The sequence below is a fragment of the Lissotriton vulgaris genome, chromosome 5, assembly GCF_964263255.1.
Source record: "Lissotriton vulgaris chromosome 5, aLisVul1.2, whole genome shotgun sequence".
NCBI lineage: Eukaryota > Metazoa > Chordata > Amphibia > Caudata > Salamandridae > Lissotriton > Lissotriton vulgaris.
The window spans coordinates 687,466,374-687,488,931 of NC_141693.1; the positions used below are offsets into that span (position 1 = coordinate 687,466,374).

Genomic DNA, 22,558 nt, shown 5'->3' on the forward strand with positions numbered 1-22,558 from the left:
AGTGATGTAACACTGATGGCAACCCCCACCAGGAAAATTTTTCCAGCTCCCCTGAATGTTTTAATAATAACTTTTGTCTCCACAGTTGGACAAACCTCACCAGATACCACAACTGCAGCTGCCAGTAAGTTAAGCCTCTTATGCCTTTTATTTCTTTACATTTCTACTTCGTTTAGACACATTTCTTGAAGTCTTTACAAACACTCCTAGGCGCTGGTTTATTGAACACCTTCCCTCCATTTCTATCGCCTTGAAACAAATCAGGCATCACATTTCTCAGGGCTCAGCTTTTGGACCCTTTTACCTTCCTGCTTCTCCATCACCCACCCCCTTGCTGTCATATTTATGTTCTCCACTAGACCAATCAGCACCCTCCAAACACACTTTATCCTAATCCAAATGCCAGTAAATATTTATTGTGTTTAAGAATCATCCATCCGAGGTTGCACCATCTAAAGAAAGACACAACATTGAATGCAGGTCTGTGCCCCTTACCTTTAACACCAAGATGGAGTTAGCCTAAGTCTGGTGACCTGCAGCCCCTCCCCCTTTAATGGAAAAGAGAAGATGTCTCTACTCCAAGTCTGCCTAGTAGAAGCCCATTCGTTATGTTTAGTATTCTGTGGTCTTTGCTGCACCCACTTGTGCCTGGGTTGTGCCCTCAAGCCCAGAAATGACTTGATCAAAGGAATGAAGGAATGCTGCTGACACTAATTAAAAACTAGCATAATGTCTTCTATATATTAGTCCTCTCATTGGTGCAAAGCAACAGGCAAAGTAAACAGCTAGTCCAGTTATATATAGTATATTATGTAAGTTATGCTCCTTAAGCTATCATGAATGTATACATTGTCCCTGCTTAAGTAACATAAACGCTCATCAGTAGAAAAGTAGAATGGTACTTAGTCTGAACAAATGCTCCTCTTGACTTCCACTGGAGGTGAGGCAAAAGGTGCACTACACAGCCAACATGTGTTTCGCCCTTCTAATGCACACAGACTTGGGGCTTCCTCAGGGTTACAACAATAATCAACACATATATATTAGATAAACAGTGGTCACACTAGTGTCACTGGAATTGTGCTAATCAGCTTATATAATTGTCTCATTTGTGAGATAGTGCATAAAGCATGAGATAAGCTATTTTTGGAGCTGAAAAAAATAATTTTAAAGTGAAAAAAACTTACTGATCATAATTAGAAATGGAGAGCAAGGAATTTCTAAAGGAAAAATGCAGTAGATTCTTGAGTAAAGTTTTCTACTAGAACTGAGTTTCCCCAGAGTACTGAACTCAGAAGGAGTTTCTCTATAGTAATCCCTCTCATAGTATTAGAGGGGATCTACCGCTAAAATGAGGGCAGTGGGTAAATGACGTGTAAACTCAGATTTGAGTGGGCAGGAACAATAGCGGAGTGTTTATGGACGACTGTAATAGCGGGTATTACACAAATTATTATACAAAACAGGATATTGTACAAAGTATTATACAAAAACAGGTTTGAATCAAATTCATTGGGGTAAGTGGCAGAGCGTGGAAAACCGTGAGTGGTGCTTGGATAAAGGGATTGGAGGTCCCCAACTAGGTTTGGCATGATTTGGAGGAGGGTTGAGTTTTGAGGTTAGGGATATATCACAGAAAGTTGTCTAGTTAGACCTATAGCCAATATTACTTTGGGAGTATAGTTAGAATGTTGTTTTATTTTCAAGAATATGGGAGTCAATGAATTTCTAAAGATAGAGGTGATGGGAAGACAAGAGAAGGAAGGTCCAGTTATTGTCTGTGAGAGAAGCCCCTAAATTGGCACTGCTTTGGGAGATGAGCAATCGTCTATTGTTTTTACATGTATCAGGGCTAAATGAGATACAAGAATGGTGATATAGGGTAAAAATCATTTATGACCCTGTAGAGAAATGTTGGATAAGGGTTGCAATGATTACAGACAGGATCTGGGTCGTAATTTATTATTATAAGGCAGATGTGCCAGTGGTGAGGCACACCTGTTGGGAATAGTAAAATTACTTTAACTCAATTCTCTCAAAAGGAAAAGCCTTAAAACATAAAAAGATTTCCATTAAAGGTCTTGCAGACTACTCAGATTTCGAATTACCTATAAGAGAGTAGGCCAAAATAATTGGAGGAAGCCATCTCGTGGACAGGTCAGTTTGCAGTAAATGGTCACCAGGTTGTCTGGAAGCCAATACGACGCAACTGACAATAAAACCAGACTTCCAGACAGGAGATTGACCGGCGGAAGAGCAAAGCATTCTTGTCACGGTGTCATGATGGGGCATGCGTTGATCGACTTCTGCATAAATATATTGGGGGGAAAGAAAAACAAGGTTGAAGAACACTAGACCACCCTCTCTCTTTAATGACCAGGAACTGACTCGCCTGTGTCTAGTGGTACGTGCTTTGCATGGCCATCTTTCTTTAAAGACCAGGAAAAGAACCACCTGTTCCTAACCTGAGCTCTGGACTGCCCTCTGTATTTAATGACCAGGAAAGGACCAATTTTCCCTTGTGGCACGAACTCTACACCACCCTCTCTCTTTGGCCAGTAAAGGATGCACCTGTCCCTAGTGGCACGACCTCTGCACCAGTAAAGGACGCACCTGTCCCTAGTGGCACAACCTCTGCACCACCCTCTCTCTTTGACCAGTAAAGGACACACCTGTCCCTAGTGGCACAACCTCTGCACCACCCTCTTTCTTTGACCAGTAAAGGACGCATCTGTCCCTAGGGGCACAGGCTCTGCACCACCCTCTCTCTTTGACCAGTAAAGGACGCATCTGTCCCTAGGGGCACAAGCTCTGCACCACATTCTCTCTTTGACCAGTAAAGGACACACCAGTCCCTAGGGGCACAAGCTCTGTACCCCCCTCTCTCTTTGACCAGTAAAGGATGTACCTGACACCAGTGGCACAACCTCTGCACTGCGCTATCTCTTTAAAGAACATGAAGGGCCCCACCTGTCTCTAGCCTGGAGCCCTGTAATCCCTCCATTTCTAGCAACCAGGTAAAGATTATGCAAATCCTAGAATCCTCCGGCTATATAACCCTACTGTTAAGGATCAGGAATAATAAAATGTCCTGCAACCAGTGGCCAGGAGCTATTGACTCCCTCTCAGTCTAAGGGCCAGCACCGGAACAGCTTGACCCTAGTGACATATATATCTCAGCATCTCCTTTTCGACTAATGACCAGGGCACTGCCTGGTGACAAGGAGCCATGTAAACACCAGCAGCTAGACCTTTCTGACACCCTCTCTCTATATCTAATGTCCAGGACTGGACTCACCAGCCCTTAGTGGTGATTGTAGGGGGGCTGTGTTACCCGTAGCTTTATACTTGGACAGAGCAGCCTATCTTCAGTAAACTAGACCTAAAATAGACACTTGAGTCAGAGCAAAGGAATCTCTCTATGAAAGTCAGTTTAGTGTACAGACATCTTACTGCTGCCTCTGCTTGATAGACTGTGTAATGCTAGCTGCTGAGAAATGCTCCCTTTAGTTGGCTCTTGTCTAGCTTGACACCTATGCTCTCTCCTGCTGCAAGGGTCATATTTCTGGTGGTGCTCCCTTCTCTTAGATTTGCTCCTGCCAGATGGTAGTGGTCCAGTCTGGTACCTGTGGTCACCTTGGTTGGCTATGCTCTCTTCTGCTGCCCACCCCCTCTGGCTGCTTGTTCTCTAGCCTTCTGTGCCCCAGTCAGAAGGATGTGGTTCAGTTCAATCTCCTTGGCTGCGCTCCCTTCTGCTGCCTAACCTATTGTGCTCTATTTGTTGTGCTCTAGTCAGATGGCTGTGGTTCTGTTCTTGCTTCTTGGCTGTACTCCCTTCTGCTGTACACCCTCTCATGCTATATTCTGCTGTGGTTGTGTTCTCTTTTCCTGGCTGTACAACATGTTCGTGGCTTTCATCAAACTTGCTATTCATGAGCCTAAATTTGTGTCTGCTCTATCATACTGGCTATGCTCCCAGATGCTAGATGCTCTGCCTGCTGATTATGTGCCTTGCAGCAGGCTCTGTTCCATCTGGACATCTCTGCTCACTGCTTTTACCTCAGTGACATTCTGCTGGTTGTGCTTCCTTCAGCTGGCTCCAGTCCCTTTAAGCAACTATGCTCCCTTCTGGTAACTGGGTTATTTAAAGACGTTAGGGTTCCCTTTAGATGTCACTGCTTCAGCAGGCAGGTTGTGCTCTCTCTGTCATCTTTACTTACTGCTGCTGAGCAACTCCTACCTGTTTCCTATGCTCTCTCGGCTGGCTGCTGTCCCCTCAGACCTTGCAGCTAGCTGTCTATTATAATTTTACTTGTATGCTGTCCATCTTACATCATCATGTCCCCTCGTTCTGCTTGGTGCTTTGCCCATTTCAGCTCACGTCCAGCCTGTTGCCACTCGGGCTGTGTTTATGCATGCTGGTGGTTTTTCCTTTAAAAACGGAATTAACTTTAATACTTGATGGAAATAACCTCCAAAAATTATCTTATTTTTGTGCATTAGCAACACCAACAACAGCTGCCACAACAGCAGTAACAACCGCAGCAACAACAGCCATCACTACAGCTGACACTACAGCAGCAACAACGGCTGCTGCAACAGCAGCAACAACGGCTGATACAACAGCAACAACTGCTGTCACTACAGCAGCTACATTAGCTGGTACAACTGCAGCAACAACAGCCATCACTACAGCTGCCACTACAGAACCAACAACAGTAGCTACCACTACAGCCACAACAGCAATAACAACAATAGCCACAACTGCAGCCACAACAGCAGCAACAACAGATACAACAACAGCCCCAACAACAGGTGATACTACAGCTGCCACTACAGCAGCAACAACAGCCACCACAACATCTGCCACAACAGCAATAACAACAATAGCCACAACAGCATCAACAACAGATACAACAACAGCCTCAACAACAGGTGACACTACAGCTGCCACGACAGCAGCAACAACGGCTGATACAAAAGCAGCAACAACTGCTGCTAGAACAGCAAAAACAACAGCCGCCACAACAGCTGCAACTACAGCAGCTACAACAGTTGCAACAACAGCTGTAAATACAGCAGCAACAACAGTTGCCACAACAGCTGCCTCTACAGCAGCAACAACAGTTGCCACAATAGCTGCCTCTACTGCAGCAACAACTGTTGCAACGACAGCTGCCTCTACAGCAGCAACAACAGTAACCACACAAGCTGCCTCTACAGCAAAAACAACAGTTGCCACAACAGCTGCAACTACATCAGAAACAACATTTGCCACAACAGCTACAAGTTTAGGTGGTAAGTCATTTTTTATTCCTCCATTTTTCAAAGCTTCACATTAACCATTGGCTAGGTGGTCATCATAACAGCAGAGCTTAAGCAACAGGGAACCTAGCAGGGCTTTACCAAACTATCCTCAGTTTCATTTCTATAGCTGGATAAAGGTCTTTTCAGTCATTCTTTAAATGTGGCGCATTCCTGCCTCTGGAGCAGCACACCAGAGCAAGGTTCCTTGCTTTGCAGAGCTGCATGAGAATCTTATAAATTTGCCTCTAGCTTTTTTTCCTTTGTGCAATCAGGGATCAGACAGGTGAGTTTGGCGACATTGAGTCTGCCCTGCTCATGAGGTGCTACAACAGATCCTGGGTTGCCAATACCACATTGCTAAAAACAATGAAGACTGCAGAGTTATATAACAGACCAAATGCTAAAAATTATAGTTTACCTGTGAGCGGTGTTACCACCCTGGCTCCTGTAGTCTTCACAAAGTCTTAATAGCAGTGACTGTCTTTAGGTACTCTGATCTCTACTGGCCAGACTCAGTATAGCACAGACTTCAGTCCTGGACACCTAAAGCCTACCTAAGGGCTTCTTGGCACCCGGGGGCCCTCCTTGAGGGTGCCCTTAGAGGTGGTCTGCAATCAGCCTCATCAACATCTAGAGCACTGTTGAAATGTTTTATAGATGTTGTGTATGGACTGCCAATAACTGAGTGTTACACCTAACATCCCTAACACTTTGTCTTAAATCTCCCACAGGTACAACCACACTCAGCGGAGGAAGCTTTGTAGGTGTCGAAGACCTGAATGTCTGGCAGATCATCCTCGTCAGCCTGGGGGCTCTCGCGCTCACGGCCACGCTGCTCGGCCTCTGTTTCTTGGTAAGAACAAACATGGCTGCTGTGTCCTCAGCAGTGATCCATGGCAGGGTGGTGGAAGCAGGAGGTACTCAATACATGGGGCAGCTCCTCCTGTGTGAAAGTCACTGAATAAGAATCACTGAACGAAAGCCAGTTAATATTAGTCACTGACTGTAAACCACTGAAGGGGAATCACTCAGCAGGAACCACTAAAGAAGAGTCAATGATTGAGAGTTACAGATAAAATAGAAAGCAAAGAATGGAAATTGCTTAATTGAAATCATTGAACTTTAGCCATTGAATGGGAGTCAGTGAATGAAAGTCACTGAGACTGACACAGAATATAACTCACTAAATTGGAATATCAAAATGGAAGCCTCTGAATTACAGTTCCTAGAAAATGAGACATGGGATGGGAGTTGGTCAACACAGGATACTGACTGGGAGTTATTAACTGAGTGACGTTTAGGATGAAGCATTGGCTGGGATCTTTAGGTGTGGGATAGTTTTGATCAATTACTGGCCACTAACCAGATGTCACTGGGAGTAATTGCAGGCACTTCACTAAATGGGATCCTGAATCCGGAATCTGTTAATGATAGTCTTTGAGTGGTAACTACAGAGTGGAAGTACTGATTGGTAGCATTTGGGAGTGATCATTTAGGTACCATCGATTAGAGTCATCAATCAGAAACCAATAACTGGCCCCCAAATTATCTCGACCTATGGGTGTATAGGTTTCTGCAATAATATGAGAATTTAATGTTTATCTTGGGGTTCGTTCAGACATGGTTCATGTATGCTGGTACTTAGCCATGGTGGTCTTTGTAGGCATCTGTTAGTACATTTAATTACCATCTTTTCTTGACAGGAAGCCAGTGGACGTTCCTCAGGTGTTGGGTGATGTGGGTCTGTTTAGGTAGGTTGAGGATCAGTCTGGCTGCTGAGATCTGTATCGTCTGGAGTATTTTCATGAGTTTGGTGGTGGTTCCTGCTTACAGTGCCTTGCCGTAGTCCAGCTGGCTGGTGAGCAGGGTTTGTGTGACTGTTTTTATTTTGCTTATGGAGAGCCATTTGTTGATTTTTCAGAGCATCAGAGGGGTTGAGCCAGGTCTCTGTGATGAAGGTCTAGCCAGGGGCAAGGGTGGTGATGGTGTCCCAGACTTCGGTGGCGAGTTTGCCGAGTGATCTGGCATTGATCAGGAGGCATCAGAGCGGTTCTCGGATTGCCGTGTTTGGCAGAGTGGGCATGGCGCGGGAGGTCCTATGTTGCAGTTGTAGAGACAGCTTTGGTAGGTGAATGGTCCTGCAGTGGAGTGAGGAGTTTCGAGACAGCAGTTGCTTCTGCTGTCCAAGATCCATGGATCAAAGATCTGCAACAGAGTACTTTTGGGTGCCCGGGGGGCCAGGGTTCCTGGCGGAGAGTGTGGTCCAGATGTGTGCATTCAGGCTGGCCTTTTGGGAGCCTTTGGTGCGTTGGCAGTATTGCTGTGCTGGTGCATCCATTTAGTAGGTCCTGGGAGGGATGCTGGGGTGGCAGGCAGAAGGAAGCAGATGGCAGGAGGCGGGAAGAAGAAAAAAACTGCGCCAAGTGGGCACAGGAGGGCTGAACCTACCTAAATGTGCTGGAAATGGGCTGGACACCTACCTAAAAAGTAAACCAAGCTAAAAAATACTGGCTGACAAGGTTTGCTACCAGGGCTAACCTGCACCGGGCAGGCTCATCCGTGCAGCAGTCCAGTGTAAGTAGGCTAATGGGGGAGGAGGAAACTGACAAGCAGCAAGGGATGCTAGTCGCATTAGGCATTACTGCAATACTCCACAATCATTAATCACTTCATGGAATACTGTAATACTGCATTCACACTGACCGTTTTAGGGACATTTTAAACCCATCACCCAGAAAGGCTGCTTTGGATCCTGCTGCAGTACTCAACCATCAATGCACATTTTTAGAGACTATTGTAATACTCCACCCTCTGAGTGTGCTGCAGGGTACTGAATCATTCAATCTCCACCGGACGCTTTAGAGACTATTGTAGTACTAAGAGCTAACTGGATGCTCTGGGGGGTAATACTCGTCCATAACATTAGCTATCAAAGTCTGTAGAAAGGTCAAGCTTAGCAATCTTTGTCCAGCAGATTTATACTCTTATCACTTCTCAAGTGCCAACTACTTATTAAGAAATATTATTTGTTTATTACACAATGCTCTTGGTAGTAGTTTTTTTGTTAACACAATATAAATTATAAGAGATCATCTCTCCACACCCCCACTGTGCCCTCTAGGAAGGAGTTAGTTATTGTAAATACATTTATTGTTAATAAAAAGTGCCCACAGCTCACATTCATAGCAGTGTATTTAAAATTGCCTGCCTAGACAATGGTTTTGAAGAACTAGAAGTACATTGCATCCTGCATGTTTATAGTGGTGAGATTTTACCCTTTTTCAAAGAGAGCAGATTCAGAGCTATAGGTAATTCACCAGGTAGCGTGTTTCTCTCAGGATGGCAAAGTTGCCTTCTTTCTAGATTGTTGTGGATGGATCTGACCGTAGGTCTCTTTTGGGACGGTATAAATGCTGCTAGTCTTTAATATGGAATGCCACTGAGCTGCTTGTGTGCAGGGGAAAGGATGTTAATCCAAATGCTATCTTTCAATGGATGTCAATATAGCTCCCTGAGACAGTAGTGATGATACCTCTCCGCACTATATCTTTAACATCTCTGTCGCCCTCTTTGAATATAGGACATGGCTGTAATGGAACTTAGCTCCCTTTTCTACGATTTCTCAATAGGGTATAACAGATCATCCTATAGAGACACCAATAGTCTCTCTTTCACAGATAAAACAGTCCTCTCCCTTTCCCTAATAGGCTATGAAATATCATCTGCAAAAGACCCCAACATCTTCTCAAAGAATGAACAATGCCCTTTCTCCTCTCATCATTATGGCATGAAATATGATCTACAAGAGACCCAAATAGCCTCTCAAAAAAGAATGATCCTCTCTTTTGAACCATTTACAGAGCCTTTGAGAAGGGGACCGCAGCCTCATTCTTCTAGACCTCTCTGCAACCTTCGACACCATTTTACATAGCACTCTAGGAGCCAGACTATACAACGCAGGAATACAAGGAGCTGCCCTCGGCTGGATCCAATCCTTCCTCTCCGGCAGAACCCAGAGGATCCGACTCCCTCCTTTTCTCTCCAAACCCACAGAAATCAACTGTGGAGTACCCCAGAGATCTTCAATCAGCCCCACGCTCTTCCACATCTACATGGTCCCCCTCGTTGCCATTGTCAGACAGCATGGGCTCAGCATTGTATCCTATGCCGACGACATCCAGCTCATCCTCTCGCTCACAAAGACTCCAGAAGACACCAGACTCTGTTTCCAGGAAGGAATGAAGAACATGGTAGTCTGGATGAAGGACAGCTGCCTGAAGCTAAACTCAGAAAAGACCGAGGGCCTCATCCGAGGTCCCTGCACCTCTGCCTGGTGGCCCTCCACCCTCGGGATCTCACCAACTGCCACAGACCGCGCTCACAACCTCGGCATCATCCTTGGTGCCTCCCTCTCCATGAACCGCCAGATGAACGCTGTCTCCTCCACCAGCTTCAACTGCCTTCGCATCCTCCGTAAGACATTCAAATGGATCCCTTCTGATTGCAGAAGGACCGTCACCCACACACTCATCACCAGCAGAATAGACTACGGCAACGCCCTCTATGCCGGAATCAACAAAACCTTCCTGCGTAGACTCCTGACCATCCAGAACTCCGCAGCCAGACTGGTCCTCGGGACACCACAGCAGGAGCGCATGACCCAACCCCTACGAGGCCTCCAATGCCTCCCCTTCAAGAAGAGGATCACCTTCAAACTCCTCACTCACACCTGCAAATCCCGACACAACATCAGACCCAAATTGCTCAACGAGAGAATATCCTTCCACGTACTCAATAGAAACCTCTGCTCCACCGACATCGTCCTGGCAGAGTTCTCCGGCATCCGCAGACACAGAACCGGCAGGAGAGCTTTCTCCCGCATCACAGTCAAGACTTGGATCGAGCTCCCTGTGAACATCAGATGCTTCCCGACCCTGCACACATTCAGAAAGGACTACAAGACCTGGCTCTTTGACTGATTGCGGAGCTGCCCCCCCCCTCGCCTTGAGACCGTCACGAGTGAGTAGCGCGCTTTACCAGCCCCTGATTGATTGATTGATTGATTATATTAATATTTCCACGCAGATTAAAACTCATTAGATCTTCATCCAACATGATTCCCCATCTACCTCGCTGTTGAATTACCTACTCAGTCTGAGAAGTGGAATCAAGTGGCATCAATCAACGCACTATTTGGGATGATCAGAGGGTTATGGTTTCGTTCAACCAGGCTTGGTGAAATTTGTGTAATGTCCATTGTAGAAATTCTGTGAAATACTTAAAAACTATGCAAAATTACACGTTATTACATAAAATACCTTGTGTCTATTTTGGGCAGAGAATGCAGTTCATGCTAAAAGAAATAATGAAGATTATCTGTGACATGAACAACAGACACTATCTTTTTGTTGGTGTAAATTGCTCCTGTTCTCACACAATAGGATTTTTACCCGAACAAATTCTCAATTACGCAGTGTGGTGTAATGGTGTAATCTCAATCATTTCACTTAACAATCATAAAATGAAATTCTAGAAACTACACAAGATTACACCGGCATAAATGAAATTTCCTCTGGGCCTTCTTTCATCGTGGCCATCGCCAGATCTATCATTTTAGCCAATGTAGTGTTTCTATGAAGGAATAATCCATTTTAGTTTCAACATTGTCTCAAATATCTAAGAGGCAGGGATGTCAGAATGGATCCTCACATTTGTTGCTGTATTTTCAAATTGTCACATTAGATATAAAGTTGATAAACTAGTTTCAATTTATGAGCTTAGAAGATAGTGGATGAGTGGGCATCATCTTGTCTGCCCTAAGGATATCAGTGGGGCAGCTGGATCCATTTAACCATCACTCACCTCCAGGTGTTACAGATGGGCAACCAAGGACCTGCCTAAGTCAACCACCACCTGAACATCCAACAACCAGTCAGACATCTACACTATGCATCCCTCTCACTCGTACAAACGCCCCGCATCAACAGAAGCATGAACAAAGGGAGTGCCGTCTCCTGCCTTGCAGTGGAGACATGGAATGTCCACTCCCTGCTGCTCCGGACTTCCCTATCCCTATCAGAAATTCAAAAGGAACTCAAGACCTGGCAATTCGACTGAGTCCCTCGGACACTGCAAGCGCCTGGATACCCTCTCGGGTGATAAGCTGCACTATACAAATCAACCTATTGATTGCCTGATTAATTGATTGATTAACTTACATGTATGGGAGGGAAATCCTGGGAGATTGCAGTAAGTACAATATTGGGCAATGATGTCTATTGTAAATTTAAATGGGTCATTCAGAAATGGGCCCCAGGCCCTCGCTCAACAAATCTTGGATTCCCAGTAACAGTTGGAAAAACTTCAGTGTTGGCAGGCTGTTCTCAGCCTAACTAAGAAGCGTAAGGGATTTAAATTGTTGAGGAGACAGATGAATAAAATATAAATCTTATATTTAATAATCCAGAGGCCAAAGCTGGATTTGAAAGAACAACTCTATTTGCCCGTTCAGAGCTCAGGGAGTCCTGGGCCACGATGAATCTCTCAATACCAACAGTGTGAGCCTAATAACAGGACAGTGGCTCCCTGTTTCCCTAATCCAATCAAACACTTTATTGAACAGACCTATGATTTCCTATAATCATCCTGTGAAAGAGCATGTCTTAAAAAGAAGCATTACTATTATTCTTTGTTTAAAAAAAAAAGCTATCCACAGGACTAGACAACATCCCACTATAATTATTGTGCATTAGTCGGAGCACATGATTGTTGGCTCTCCAACAAAATCTGGGACTGGTGGAGTCAGATCGAATAGGACCAGTTGGGGGGCCTTCAGGGATAATAAATGTTGGTTTGGAGGCAACACTAGTGCCGTTTCTACCCAGCATCATGTGCCAATGCTGTAGGAAAGTCAAGGAAGGACGCAAACAAAGTTGTAGTTAGAGACGGAGTTTATTTGATGCTCACGTCTTAAAGATCAGGCAAGGAATGCCAGCCCAACAGATGTGTTACAACCATCACATTCTAGGTGTTTCAAAGCATAACAAGAAGTAGAGAACACGAGCTTGTCACGAGCATCCAGACATGCCTGAACGCTCGTGACAGCTCGAGTCAACAGGAATGCATTTCCAACACACCTTCCCCCCTTAAAAGATAAAAAAAAAAAAAAAAAAAAAAAAAAAAAAACAAGATCAATTCATCACAAAATCATTAAACCTGGCAGGTAAGCGATGTGAGCGAACGGCTCTGGTGTTGTCAGAATCACACACAGCTTGAGGACATTCCCCATTATCAGTCATGTGAGAGCACTCGCCATTATCACTCATTCTTCCAACATCATAAAAAACATTGCTGTCCGAATCTTCCATCAATTGAAAAGGACCATTGAACAAAGAAACCCTGCTCAAGTTCCAGACAGAACCACCATCAAGTCTGACTGCATTTCTAAAGACTTCAACAACCTTCTTGGGATTTGACCAAACAGGAAAACCTTTACTCACACCCTCTTTCTTTTTAATGCGAACAAGGTCGCCCACCTTGATAGAACGACTAGACGTGGAACCAATTCTTTTGGCCATATCGCGTTTCATCTTTTCCTTATATGACTGAACCCTGTGTAGGACAGCTTCAAAATCAACTTTAGAACAATTTTCGAAACCAGCTAAAATTTTTTTTAGCCACCAAGGGACTAGCTTGGTGCTGGGCTTCCGCCCTCTCAAAAGCTCAAAAGGTGTGACCAAAGTCACAGAATTGGGAGAAGTTCTATAAGCCAATAACATGGATTGCAAAGCATTCCTCCAGTTTAGATTACCTTTGATAGAAAGCTGTATGGCTTCTTTGACCACACGGTTGAAGCGTTCAACCTGACCATTCGCCTCAGGATGGAAAACTGCAATCTTCCTATGGACAATACCACATTTAGCAAAGAAAAGCTCTATCTCCTTACTCACAAACTGTGGGCCATTGTCAGTCACAATTTCCTGGGGAATCCCTTCCCTACAAAAAGTCTCATCTAAGAATTCTATGACTTGATTCGAAGTAACTTCCCTAACCATTTTGACCTCAGGCCATTTAGAAAAATAGTCTATGAGTACAATGCCGAAAGCCTCTTGCTTTGGTAAACAGCTGAAAGGCCCAATGATGTCTAACCCCAATTTCCGCCAGGGCCCTAAGGGTAAATCAATGGGACATGGCTCAGGGCGTAAAGCAACTGCAGATTTATCACTGTTAGAACATTGGGTACACTTCCGCACAAAATGTTCAACACACGAGTCAATACCTGGCCACCAAAAAGACTCCTTCAGACGCCTCCTGGTAAAAGAAATCCCCAGATGTCCTTCATGCGCAATTTCAAGTAGAGAATTCCTAAGTTGAAAGGGTGGAACAATCTTGTCGCCACGAAGAATCAAACCATTCTCGACAGCAAGTTCCTCCTGGACCTTAAAAAAACCCACCATGTTACCAGATAACTTCCTCTGTTCAGGAAAACCCTGTATGAGGTACTTCTTTACACAGCTTAACTCCAAATCTTTGTCCATCTCTTCCATCCAAACATCCTCTTGTAAAGAAAAACGTTCGCTGGACACAGAATTGACATCTTTAAAATTGAAAGCAACCTCACACTCTTCTTCATGCACAACTTCTGAGACATCAGATTCAGAAATTAATCTGGACATGCAATCCGCATGAACATTCGCCTTACCTTGAACATATTCGATTGAATATTGAAAGGATTGCAACCTAGAAGCTAATCTAGCAAGGCGTGCTGACATAGTTCTTCCTCCACCCGGAGCCATGAGGTACACCAAAGGCTTGTGATCGGTTTTTATCAAAAATTTAGTCCCCCACAAAAAAGGTCTGAAATGTTCAGCACCCCAAACACATGCCAGTAACTCCCTTTCTATAACGGAGTAATTCTTTTCAGCATCACGTAAAGCCCTAGATGCATAGGCCACAACCCATTCTTTCTCACAGTCTTTCTGCAAAAGGACTCCACCTAAACCAGAGGAGCTGGCGTCTACCATGATGATGCATTTCACGCCAATGATAAAAGGTTTTAAACAAGGAGCATTCACAATAAACAATTTTAAAGATTCAAAGGCTTGTGTCATTACATCAGTCCACACAAACTTTGCGTTTTTTTTTAAAAGACATCTGAACGGATCAACTTTCACTGAAAAGTTTGGGATGAACTTGGCGTAAAATTCAATAAGGCCTAAAAAAGCCACAAGTTGCTCTTTTGACGTAGGCACGGGAGCATCCACAATGCTCTTAACATGATTCTTCTTCGGTTTGATTCCCATTCCACTAATGGTGTGTCCAAGATATTCTACCTCCTTTTGCCTAAATTTGCACTTATCAAGACGAAGTGTAAGACCCTTCTGTGCTAAAGCAGCAATCACACACCTTAGATTATTGTCATGCTCATAGTCATCCTTCCCATGCACTAAAATGTCGTCTTGGAATGCTATGGCACCATTCAAACCTTCTAGGGTATCTCTCATTAATCTCTGGAACACAGAGGCAGCACTAGCCAATCCAAAGGGCATACGACAAAATCTGTATAACCCTTCAGGTGTGATAAAGGCAGTAATATTTTTGGACTCTTCAGCAAGTACAACTTGGTGGTAAGCACTGGCTAGGTCAACACATGAAAAAACTTGTGCACCAGCCAATGTTGACACCATCTCATGGAGGTTTGGTAAAGGATGCGAATCAACCCAAATGGCGTTATTGACACTGCGAAGATCAATGCATAGCCTAAGTTCACCATTGGATTTAATCGAGATAACGATTGGAGAAACCCAAGGTGACGACTCAATAGGTTCAATGATCTTCTTCTCGCACAAATCCTTTAACATATCCTTAAGTTTGACTCTATAGGATAAAGGAACATTTCTTACTCTGTGTCTTACAGGGATAGAATTCTCATTCAATTTGATGACATGTTCAAAGCCCTTGTACCGACCCAAGGTACCACTGAACACTGTAGGAAAAGATTGGCGTAACTCCTCAACAAGTAAGGAACTGTCCGCAGAGACACTAGATACACTCACAGGTTGCACAACATACACGGGAGGATCAGCCCTTGGAACAATTTTCATTCCCAATTGGTATTGGTGTGGCCAACTCAAAAGTGACAAACCAGATCTTGACACATAGATCTTCCCTGAAATGTGGTTCCCAGAAAATTGTATATCTGCTATAAAATATCCAATTAAATCAATTCTGTGACCCGTATAACCACCAGGGGAAACATCAGAATCAATTAGATTCTTATTCGGAAATTTATCTTTAAAGACGTTTAGGGAAATTAAAGTGTACCAAGCACATGAGTCTACAAAAATTTCTAAACTCACATTATCAATGGTTATAAAACAAGATGGAAATTTTTTGCAATCACCATCCTCACAAACATTGATAACGGTGTTAACTTGAAACGTTCCTTCATCATCAGATTGAGACTCTTCACAGCATTCATGTACACAATTCGTCTTCCCTGGTGTGGATTTACAATACTTGGTAAAATGGCCTTTTTTATAGCACTTTGAACAAGTTTTCCCTAGTGCTGGACAATTCTTATTATCTGCTAAATGACCATCACTTCCACACCTAAAACACAATAGTTTAGTGGTTCTTTTGTCATATTTCTGATTCCTATATTTGTTATCTGTCCTAGCGGACAACTCATTTCTCTGCGAAAAACTCTTCTTAAACTTATCCCTGTCTTTAGATACACTGAAAACATCACTCTTGTCATTACCTCTGATTTCTTTAACAAACTTTTCTGAATGTTCTATGGACTTAGCAATGTCTATGGCATTGTTGAGAGACATATCAGAGGTTGTCCAAAGACGCTCTTGCACTTTTTTGTTATTAGTTCTCATTAAAATCTGGTCCCTTAAAACTTGCTCATAAGAGATATGTTCGAAATCACATGTCACAGCCAATGATCTTAAGGCTGAAACAAAATCCTCAACAGGTTCATCAGAACGTTGTTTCCGAGAATAAAATATAAACCTCTCCATGACCACGTTCTTCTTTTTCCCATATCTCAAACATAACTGTTGTGAAGCATATTCATAAACATCTATTTCTCCAGGGTTCACTAAAACAGGTAAAGTTTTAAATTCCTTCAGAGCAATGCCGCCTAAACAATGTTTTAACAAGGACAATTTCCTTTCTGGTTCACACTCCCCTTCTTCTAATACGTCAACATAAGCCAAAAAGACAGGTTCCCAAATCTCCCAAGCCATGGGTGGCTCTCCAGGTGCTGACAAAAATGAGGGAGGGGGTACAATACCAGACATGTTACCTTAAATATTTATACACTATGAATGCTCTTATAACTGTTATCAAACTATGTATGAGCACTTAAGAAAAACAAATGCATTGTAATTCATAAATAAGTGTAAAATACGAATAAATAGTGAGCAAAATAATGCAATACAGTAAAAGGAGAAAAATGTATATATATAGTTATTTAGTGTTTATAGTTATCCTTAGTTGAGTTTCAGTAGTAGTTGAAGAAAAGGTTGGAAGGATCTCCAAAGTACTTTAGAAAAGGAAACGATCGATTTCTGGTTCTGCGCGAAGGAAAACCGGCAATGCATTCAACAGGAATGCATTTCCAACAAATGCCACTGGTGATTTGTGAGAGTGGGAACGAGTGGATAACAGAGACAATAGTAGCTAATTTTTGGTGCCCGGACTCCATGCGATTCGGACATACTAGTGGGACTACCTGGATGCCGCCTTTCTGGAGCTATGGTTAGCACCTGGCAAGGCCCTCTGAGCCAGTGATTAGAAAGCTGAAGATGAGAGGGTAGGACCTCAGAGTTCAGGACTTTTTTTGTGGTCCTGGTCCTGCAGTTTAGAATCCTGAGTGGTGAGTGCAGAGTTCCGTCCCAGTCATTACCAGTGCACGGCCATCCAGGACCCTGAGCGCTCAGACTTCTGCGTGTTATACGCGCTGTCTGGTGCTGCATGCGCTCTCATATACTCAGCAACCTGAGACTTATTTATGTGATCATAAAGGAACATTTTGGATGGATTACACACTTTGCATCCTAATCAGTGATTACCTTTCTTTGTGCATCCCTAAGTGAGAACGTAGGGCGCCGCCTTCTACTCGGTAATTCTGCATCTTGTCACTAATTGAACATCTTATCTATCATCTGGTGCATGGAAGGGCTACACATTCCCCCAAGTCCGCTACCACCATCCCTGTTTGTCATCACTATGCAGCTCTGGCCATGTCAGACCTACTTTCGGTTCACTTAACCACAGCCAAAAAATCACAGTCTCTTTATTGGCCTCTACACAATACTTACCTGCAACTTTCATAACATGCATTTGTTTAACCTTTTATATATAGATCCTCATTGATAATACTAACACTTCTAGTTGTGAATGGGCAGATTACATAGTTCACGTAAACCAGTTTCGAATAGCGATACACAACAGACTGCCTCGGGTGCAAGCACAGACATGTCAGATGCTTTGGCTGTTTCGGGCACCTTTCAGGGCTCTGAAAAATCACGTGATAATCTGGACCTGAATTTTTTGACAATAGCAGAGACCCGCACAGCTTTGATTTTTGTTTACTACATGAAAATACATGTAAACTTGCAGCAAATTTCCTAACAATGCTTCTGCCCTCACAGAATTACACTTTGCACCGAGGATTTAGCTCAGCAGGTGCACGATCTTGCTAAGTGTGTGTGGCTTACAGAAGACAGAAGACGGACTTGAAGATGTGGAGTGCTGCTCCCAGCAAAATATTATCCACATTTATAGGCCTGCCTGAAGGCCTTGTAGACATTGGTGCTACTCTTTATATTAAGCTCTGCTAAAAATTGAAATAGCTTCTGCATTACTATTTCCTCAGTTCGTAGTGGAACATGCTCACAGAGACGCCGTGAGACACCGACCTCCAGGATCACCATCAAGGTCAATTTTAGCCAGAATCTTAAATCATCAAGACAGAGATGCTGTCCTAATGGCTGCCAGATAAAAATGATTAATCAAAGTTGAAAAGGCAAGGTTAATGATTTTCCCTGATTATACTATTGATGTACAAATAAGAGCTGTTTGTTTATGCAAGTTAAAAAGAAGCTACAAAAGTGTTGTCTGAAACATACACTATCATTTCCCAGAGAAGCTTTCAATATCAGATGGTCATCATACACATCTTATACAGAACCAGAAGTAGCCTGGAACTGGGCTGAGTACTAGGACAAAGGAGAACATGACTAACTCCCTAGACAATCCTCAGCCACCACAATACCTGGACAAAGCTGTGTGGTGGCACGGAGAAACTAATTGCACGGACACAGCCGATGAGGCCTCTCTTCATCCCAGATATGGCGAGAACAGCACAAAGTGGTCGCACTGGCTTCGGCTTTGTATTATCCATCAAAAACCGCAACATTTATATCCACTGAATCAAGAAAATGTGGTGATGACCCCCAGATGGACACAGAGGAACTGGACACCACTCCCACACCATTGGTTATTCCACAAACTGCTGATGAACTTACCTGAAACTACATCTTTTTTTAAAAATAATACTCTAATATGAAATATGTCATCTATTTACATCCCCTATGACCTCTTTGTAGTACTGCACATAAGTCTCTGATCTGTGATCCTTCTTATACCTGTTATTTTCAGGTCGGCCATGATAACATTATGCTTGTTGCTGCTCGTACTTACATTTGAGCTTAGTTTGAATGGCAGAGAACGTATTCCACTATTCATGCATATCAGTAGTTCAAAGTGTCTCTACGGGTCTGCTGTACACGCCCCACCTTTAGTTCCTTGTCCTGGTGTTGGCATAGTAATTGATAATAATTTTTATGTTTAAGTTTCTATGTAAGACTAACAAGTTCAGGGGTTTCTTCTTTGGGTGGTAACTATTCATGTGCGTAAATGTCCTTATCTTGCAATGAGATGCTTGGTCTGCGAAGGTGCTCGTTCCACAATTAGATCTTTGGTCGGTAATTCTTTATTGCACATTATGCCTCACAATTCACCATCCCATATAAACTAATTACGTGGAATAGTAGGGTAATACATTTTATGTAGAAATGTTACAAAGTTCACTATGGTGGAATACTTAGGTTCTTTTTTTGGCAAGAGGCTTGTTCTAGCATGTTCCAATGGTAAGTCCAGCTATAACGTTCAAGGTACTTGGCGTATGTGAGGGGAACTTTATTTCGGATTAGGTCTGGCTTTCCCTTAGATGTTGAATGTATACATGTACTACATAAAGATAGGCAAGATGGGAAGCCGCTCAAACCTCGTGATATCTCTGCCACAAGTATTACCAAGCTGAATATTGGCACCATACATCATCCTGCCTTGTTGACTGAGTGCTTACACCCTAGATTATTGGGGGTAATTTCAAATGTGTTTTGGATGGACTAACAGACCAATCATTGTCTCCTCTTCCCCAGTCTCCTGCGATACATTATGCCAAAGGCCTTCAGCAATGCAGAACTGTTGATGCCCTGGAAGCACAACATTATCTATCTGTGGGCACTCTGTCATCCTGAACATGTACCAGTGCTGATAACAATTGTTTTAAAAAGGCATGTGCTGGGCCCTTATGTCTAGTGGCCGCAATCAACCTAGAACATACCCCAGTGTTGTACAACTGGTGCATGATCGCGCCTGTATGTGATATCTCCTTAAAGTATTGTGTTTTCACAGCTCCAGAATGTAGGCAATAATTCATGTAAAATGAACATTTCATAAAGATTCATTTTTTCTGATAAGCCATGCCCCTGTTAGAAACATCTCTCCACAGCTCCAGTATGTTCTTCTGTATGGGGGTTCTTACTATAATATAAGAATGTTGTAAGTAAACATCTCTGCACAGCTTGAGCGCACCCTCTGGTGGGGAGATAATGTCTGATGAGAACACATCCCTGAAAGGAGCATCTCACTCACCTACTTCTGCCCCTTGTGGAAGTTGTTGTTCACCAGAGCGTCCCTTTGGTGTGAAGCTCTCCCCACAGTAGCAACTGTTTCAGGATTTCTAGTAATGAGAACAGTCTTCTGGGGTTGCCTACCTTTGGTGTTGAGGAATCTCTTTCAGTGAATGTCTTTACTTTGTGCACAAGTCGTAGTGTGTTGAATACATCTCTGATGGTTTTGTGCTGCTATTTACACATTCCTCCTTCCTTCTCTTTCAGGTTTTCTCAGGAGGATTGTCCGGGTTCTTTGGAGGCTCCTATTCGCCAACAGCTGCCAGCGCTGCAAACAACATGACAGAATTGACATCAAGCATTCCAAGATACAACACTCACTATCAACAAAGTGGTCCTCAGATTCAGGGTCAATGGGACCCATCCCACCACCACACCCTGGAGCACCACCAGGAACACAGGGCTCAAGCCAATAACCAGGATAATCACCGCCAAGAGAGAACTGATTATAACAGGGAACATGACAGCAGAACATATCGGTTTTACCCTTGAGGAAAACAGCCAGGAAGACTCTACCATGAACTACCACTCTGGAGTCTCACTGAGTGCATGTGTGCATCTCTATGACTGCAGGAAAAGCTGGTTCTCAGTGTGGAAATGTTTTACTGTCTGTTCAAAATAACACTGCCCTTATGACTCCCTCTGATGATTGCATCCTAATCTCTAGCCATCCGCCATGAACAAACACTTACAAGATCAAAGGCCTACAGCACACAAAATGTGAGTCCAACTGCCCTTCTTTTAAGCAAACCTGTCCACATTTCTCAGGTTCCCAGTTTCCTAAAGAAAATGCAACTTTCTAGGAACACCCTCCTTGTCAAGCTGGTGCTCCAGTGATCCAGCCCTAACACTTCTTAGTGGAGAAGATGATGTGGAGTCTACACTCGTTCCTTCCACCTAACAGAGAGGGGCACCCATTGACACACTCCTGCATGCTAGAAGTGGGCCACGCGGAGAGTTTTTCAGTCATACTCAGAGGAACCCTAGGACTATGAGTAGCCATTTATTTATTTTATTTATTTATTTAAACTTTTACCGCGCACAGCTACCCACAGTGGGTTTCCCGGCGCTAGGGACAGACTGGAGAAGAAGATGTCAGATACCCAGCATGCAGCCATTGCTAGTGGACTACAGCGATGCGGCTCCTGTAAAGCTTAAAAGGCGTCTTATGTACTGACCTACAGTGCAACTTATTTATTATTGATATTTATAATGCAGAAAGCTAATTTATACTCTGTATATTTGTGAGGCATTCAGACATTCTGAGTGTATGTGAATTAAGGTAAGCTGGGTGGTCTCATTGGCTTAAATGAAAGAACTCCATAAATGCATGGATAAAGAAGGTATGCCTGGGAAGACCATCTAGAAACCCAGTCTATGCACCTATAATAAAATTTCATAACTATAACTTCCCTGTAACCTTAGGTTTTTTCAGTGAATTTCGAAGGCTTTGTTAAGGTTGATTTGTAACTAAATCGTCCCCGTAATCATTGGTTTTTTGGGAGAATTTTGAAAGTGTTTTTTTTCTCCAGAGTATAACTTTAGACATTTGAGAGTGGGTGTGTAAGTGGCTGTATAGGTCTGTGAGTGCATGTGTGAGTGATTTATTGCATGTGTCACTCACTATGTATTTGCCTGTATGGGTGTAAGACTGGTAATTTGCTGTATGGGTCTTTGACTGAGCGTGTAAATGACTGTATGGCTCTGTTATTGGAAATATTGGAGGTTTTGTGTCTGTTGCTGGGTTTGTTAGTGTCTGTTTGGGTGTATGAGTAATTTTGCATGCACTAAAGCTTTGTCTTCATTACACTACAGCTTTCATTGGCACTATAACTGTCAGTGGCAGGGTCTATCTGTGAAGTGAAATTATTCATATGGCAACACTTTAGTCAGTGACATGATGATAAACCTAGTGCTACATGATACTTTTGACCTGTCTGGTAATATGGTAGTTTGTCTTACAGTGTCTGTATTCTTCAATTTATGTGATTTTTATAGAAAAGACACGTTAACTGGTACATGTGTGTACATTAAGTCTACCTTTGTGATCATTTTGATATGAGACTCTTGCACAGTTCAGTCACATTGAAAAGGTTTGTGTTGTCGTGGATGATCAGAGTTCATTTTCAGATTGAATTCCAGGTTCTGCACTTAAATATAGTGGAGTTGCCTCAAGAATGGTGCAGAGGCCCTTGACAGAGGTGGCAGTCTAGGATCATTGGTGCAGGACAGTTCATTGTAAGTATCATGAATTTGAT

General features: G+C 43.3%; 1 protein-coding gene across 1 annotated transcript in view; it reads left to right on the top strand.

The window, feature by feature from the left end:
* LOC147711399 (uncharacterized) overlaps positions 1–21,625 on the top strand; it is a 77,408-nt gene extending 55,783 nt beyond the window's left edge. The window contains exons 2-4 of the mRNA XM_086919478.1: positions 4,648–5,298; positions 6,039–6,160; positions 20,508–21,625. Of these exons, the coding sequence (XP_086775604.1) occupies positions 4,648–5,298; positions 6,039–6,160; positions 20,508–20,792 (1,058 nt within the window). The 3' untranslated portion in view covers positions 20,793–21,625. The remainder of the gene's footprint in view (positions 1–4,647; positions 5,299–6,038; positions 6,161–20,507) is intronic.
* The last annotated feature ends 933 nt before the right edge of the window (positions 21,626–22,558 follow it).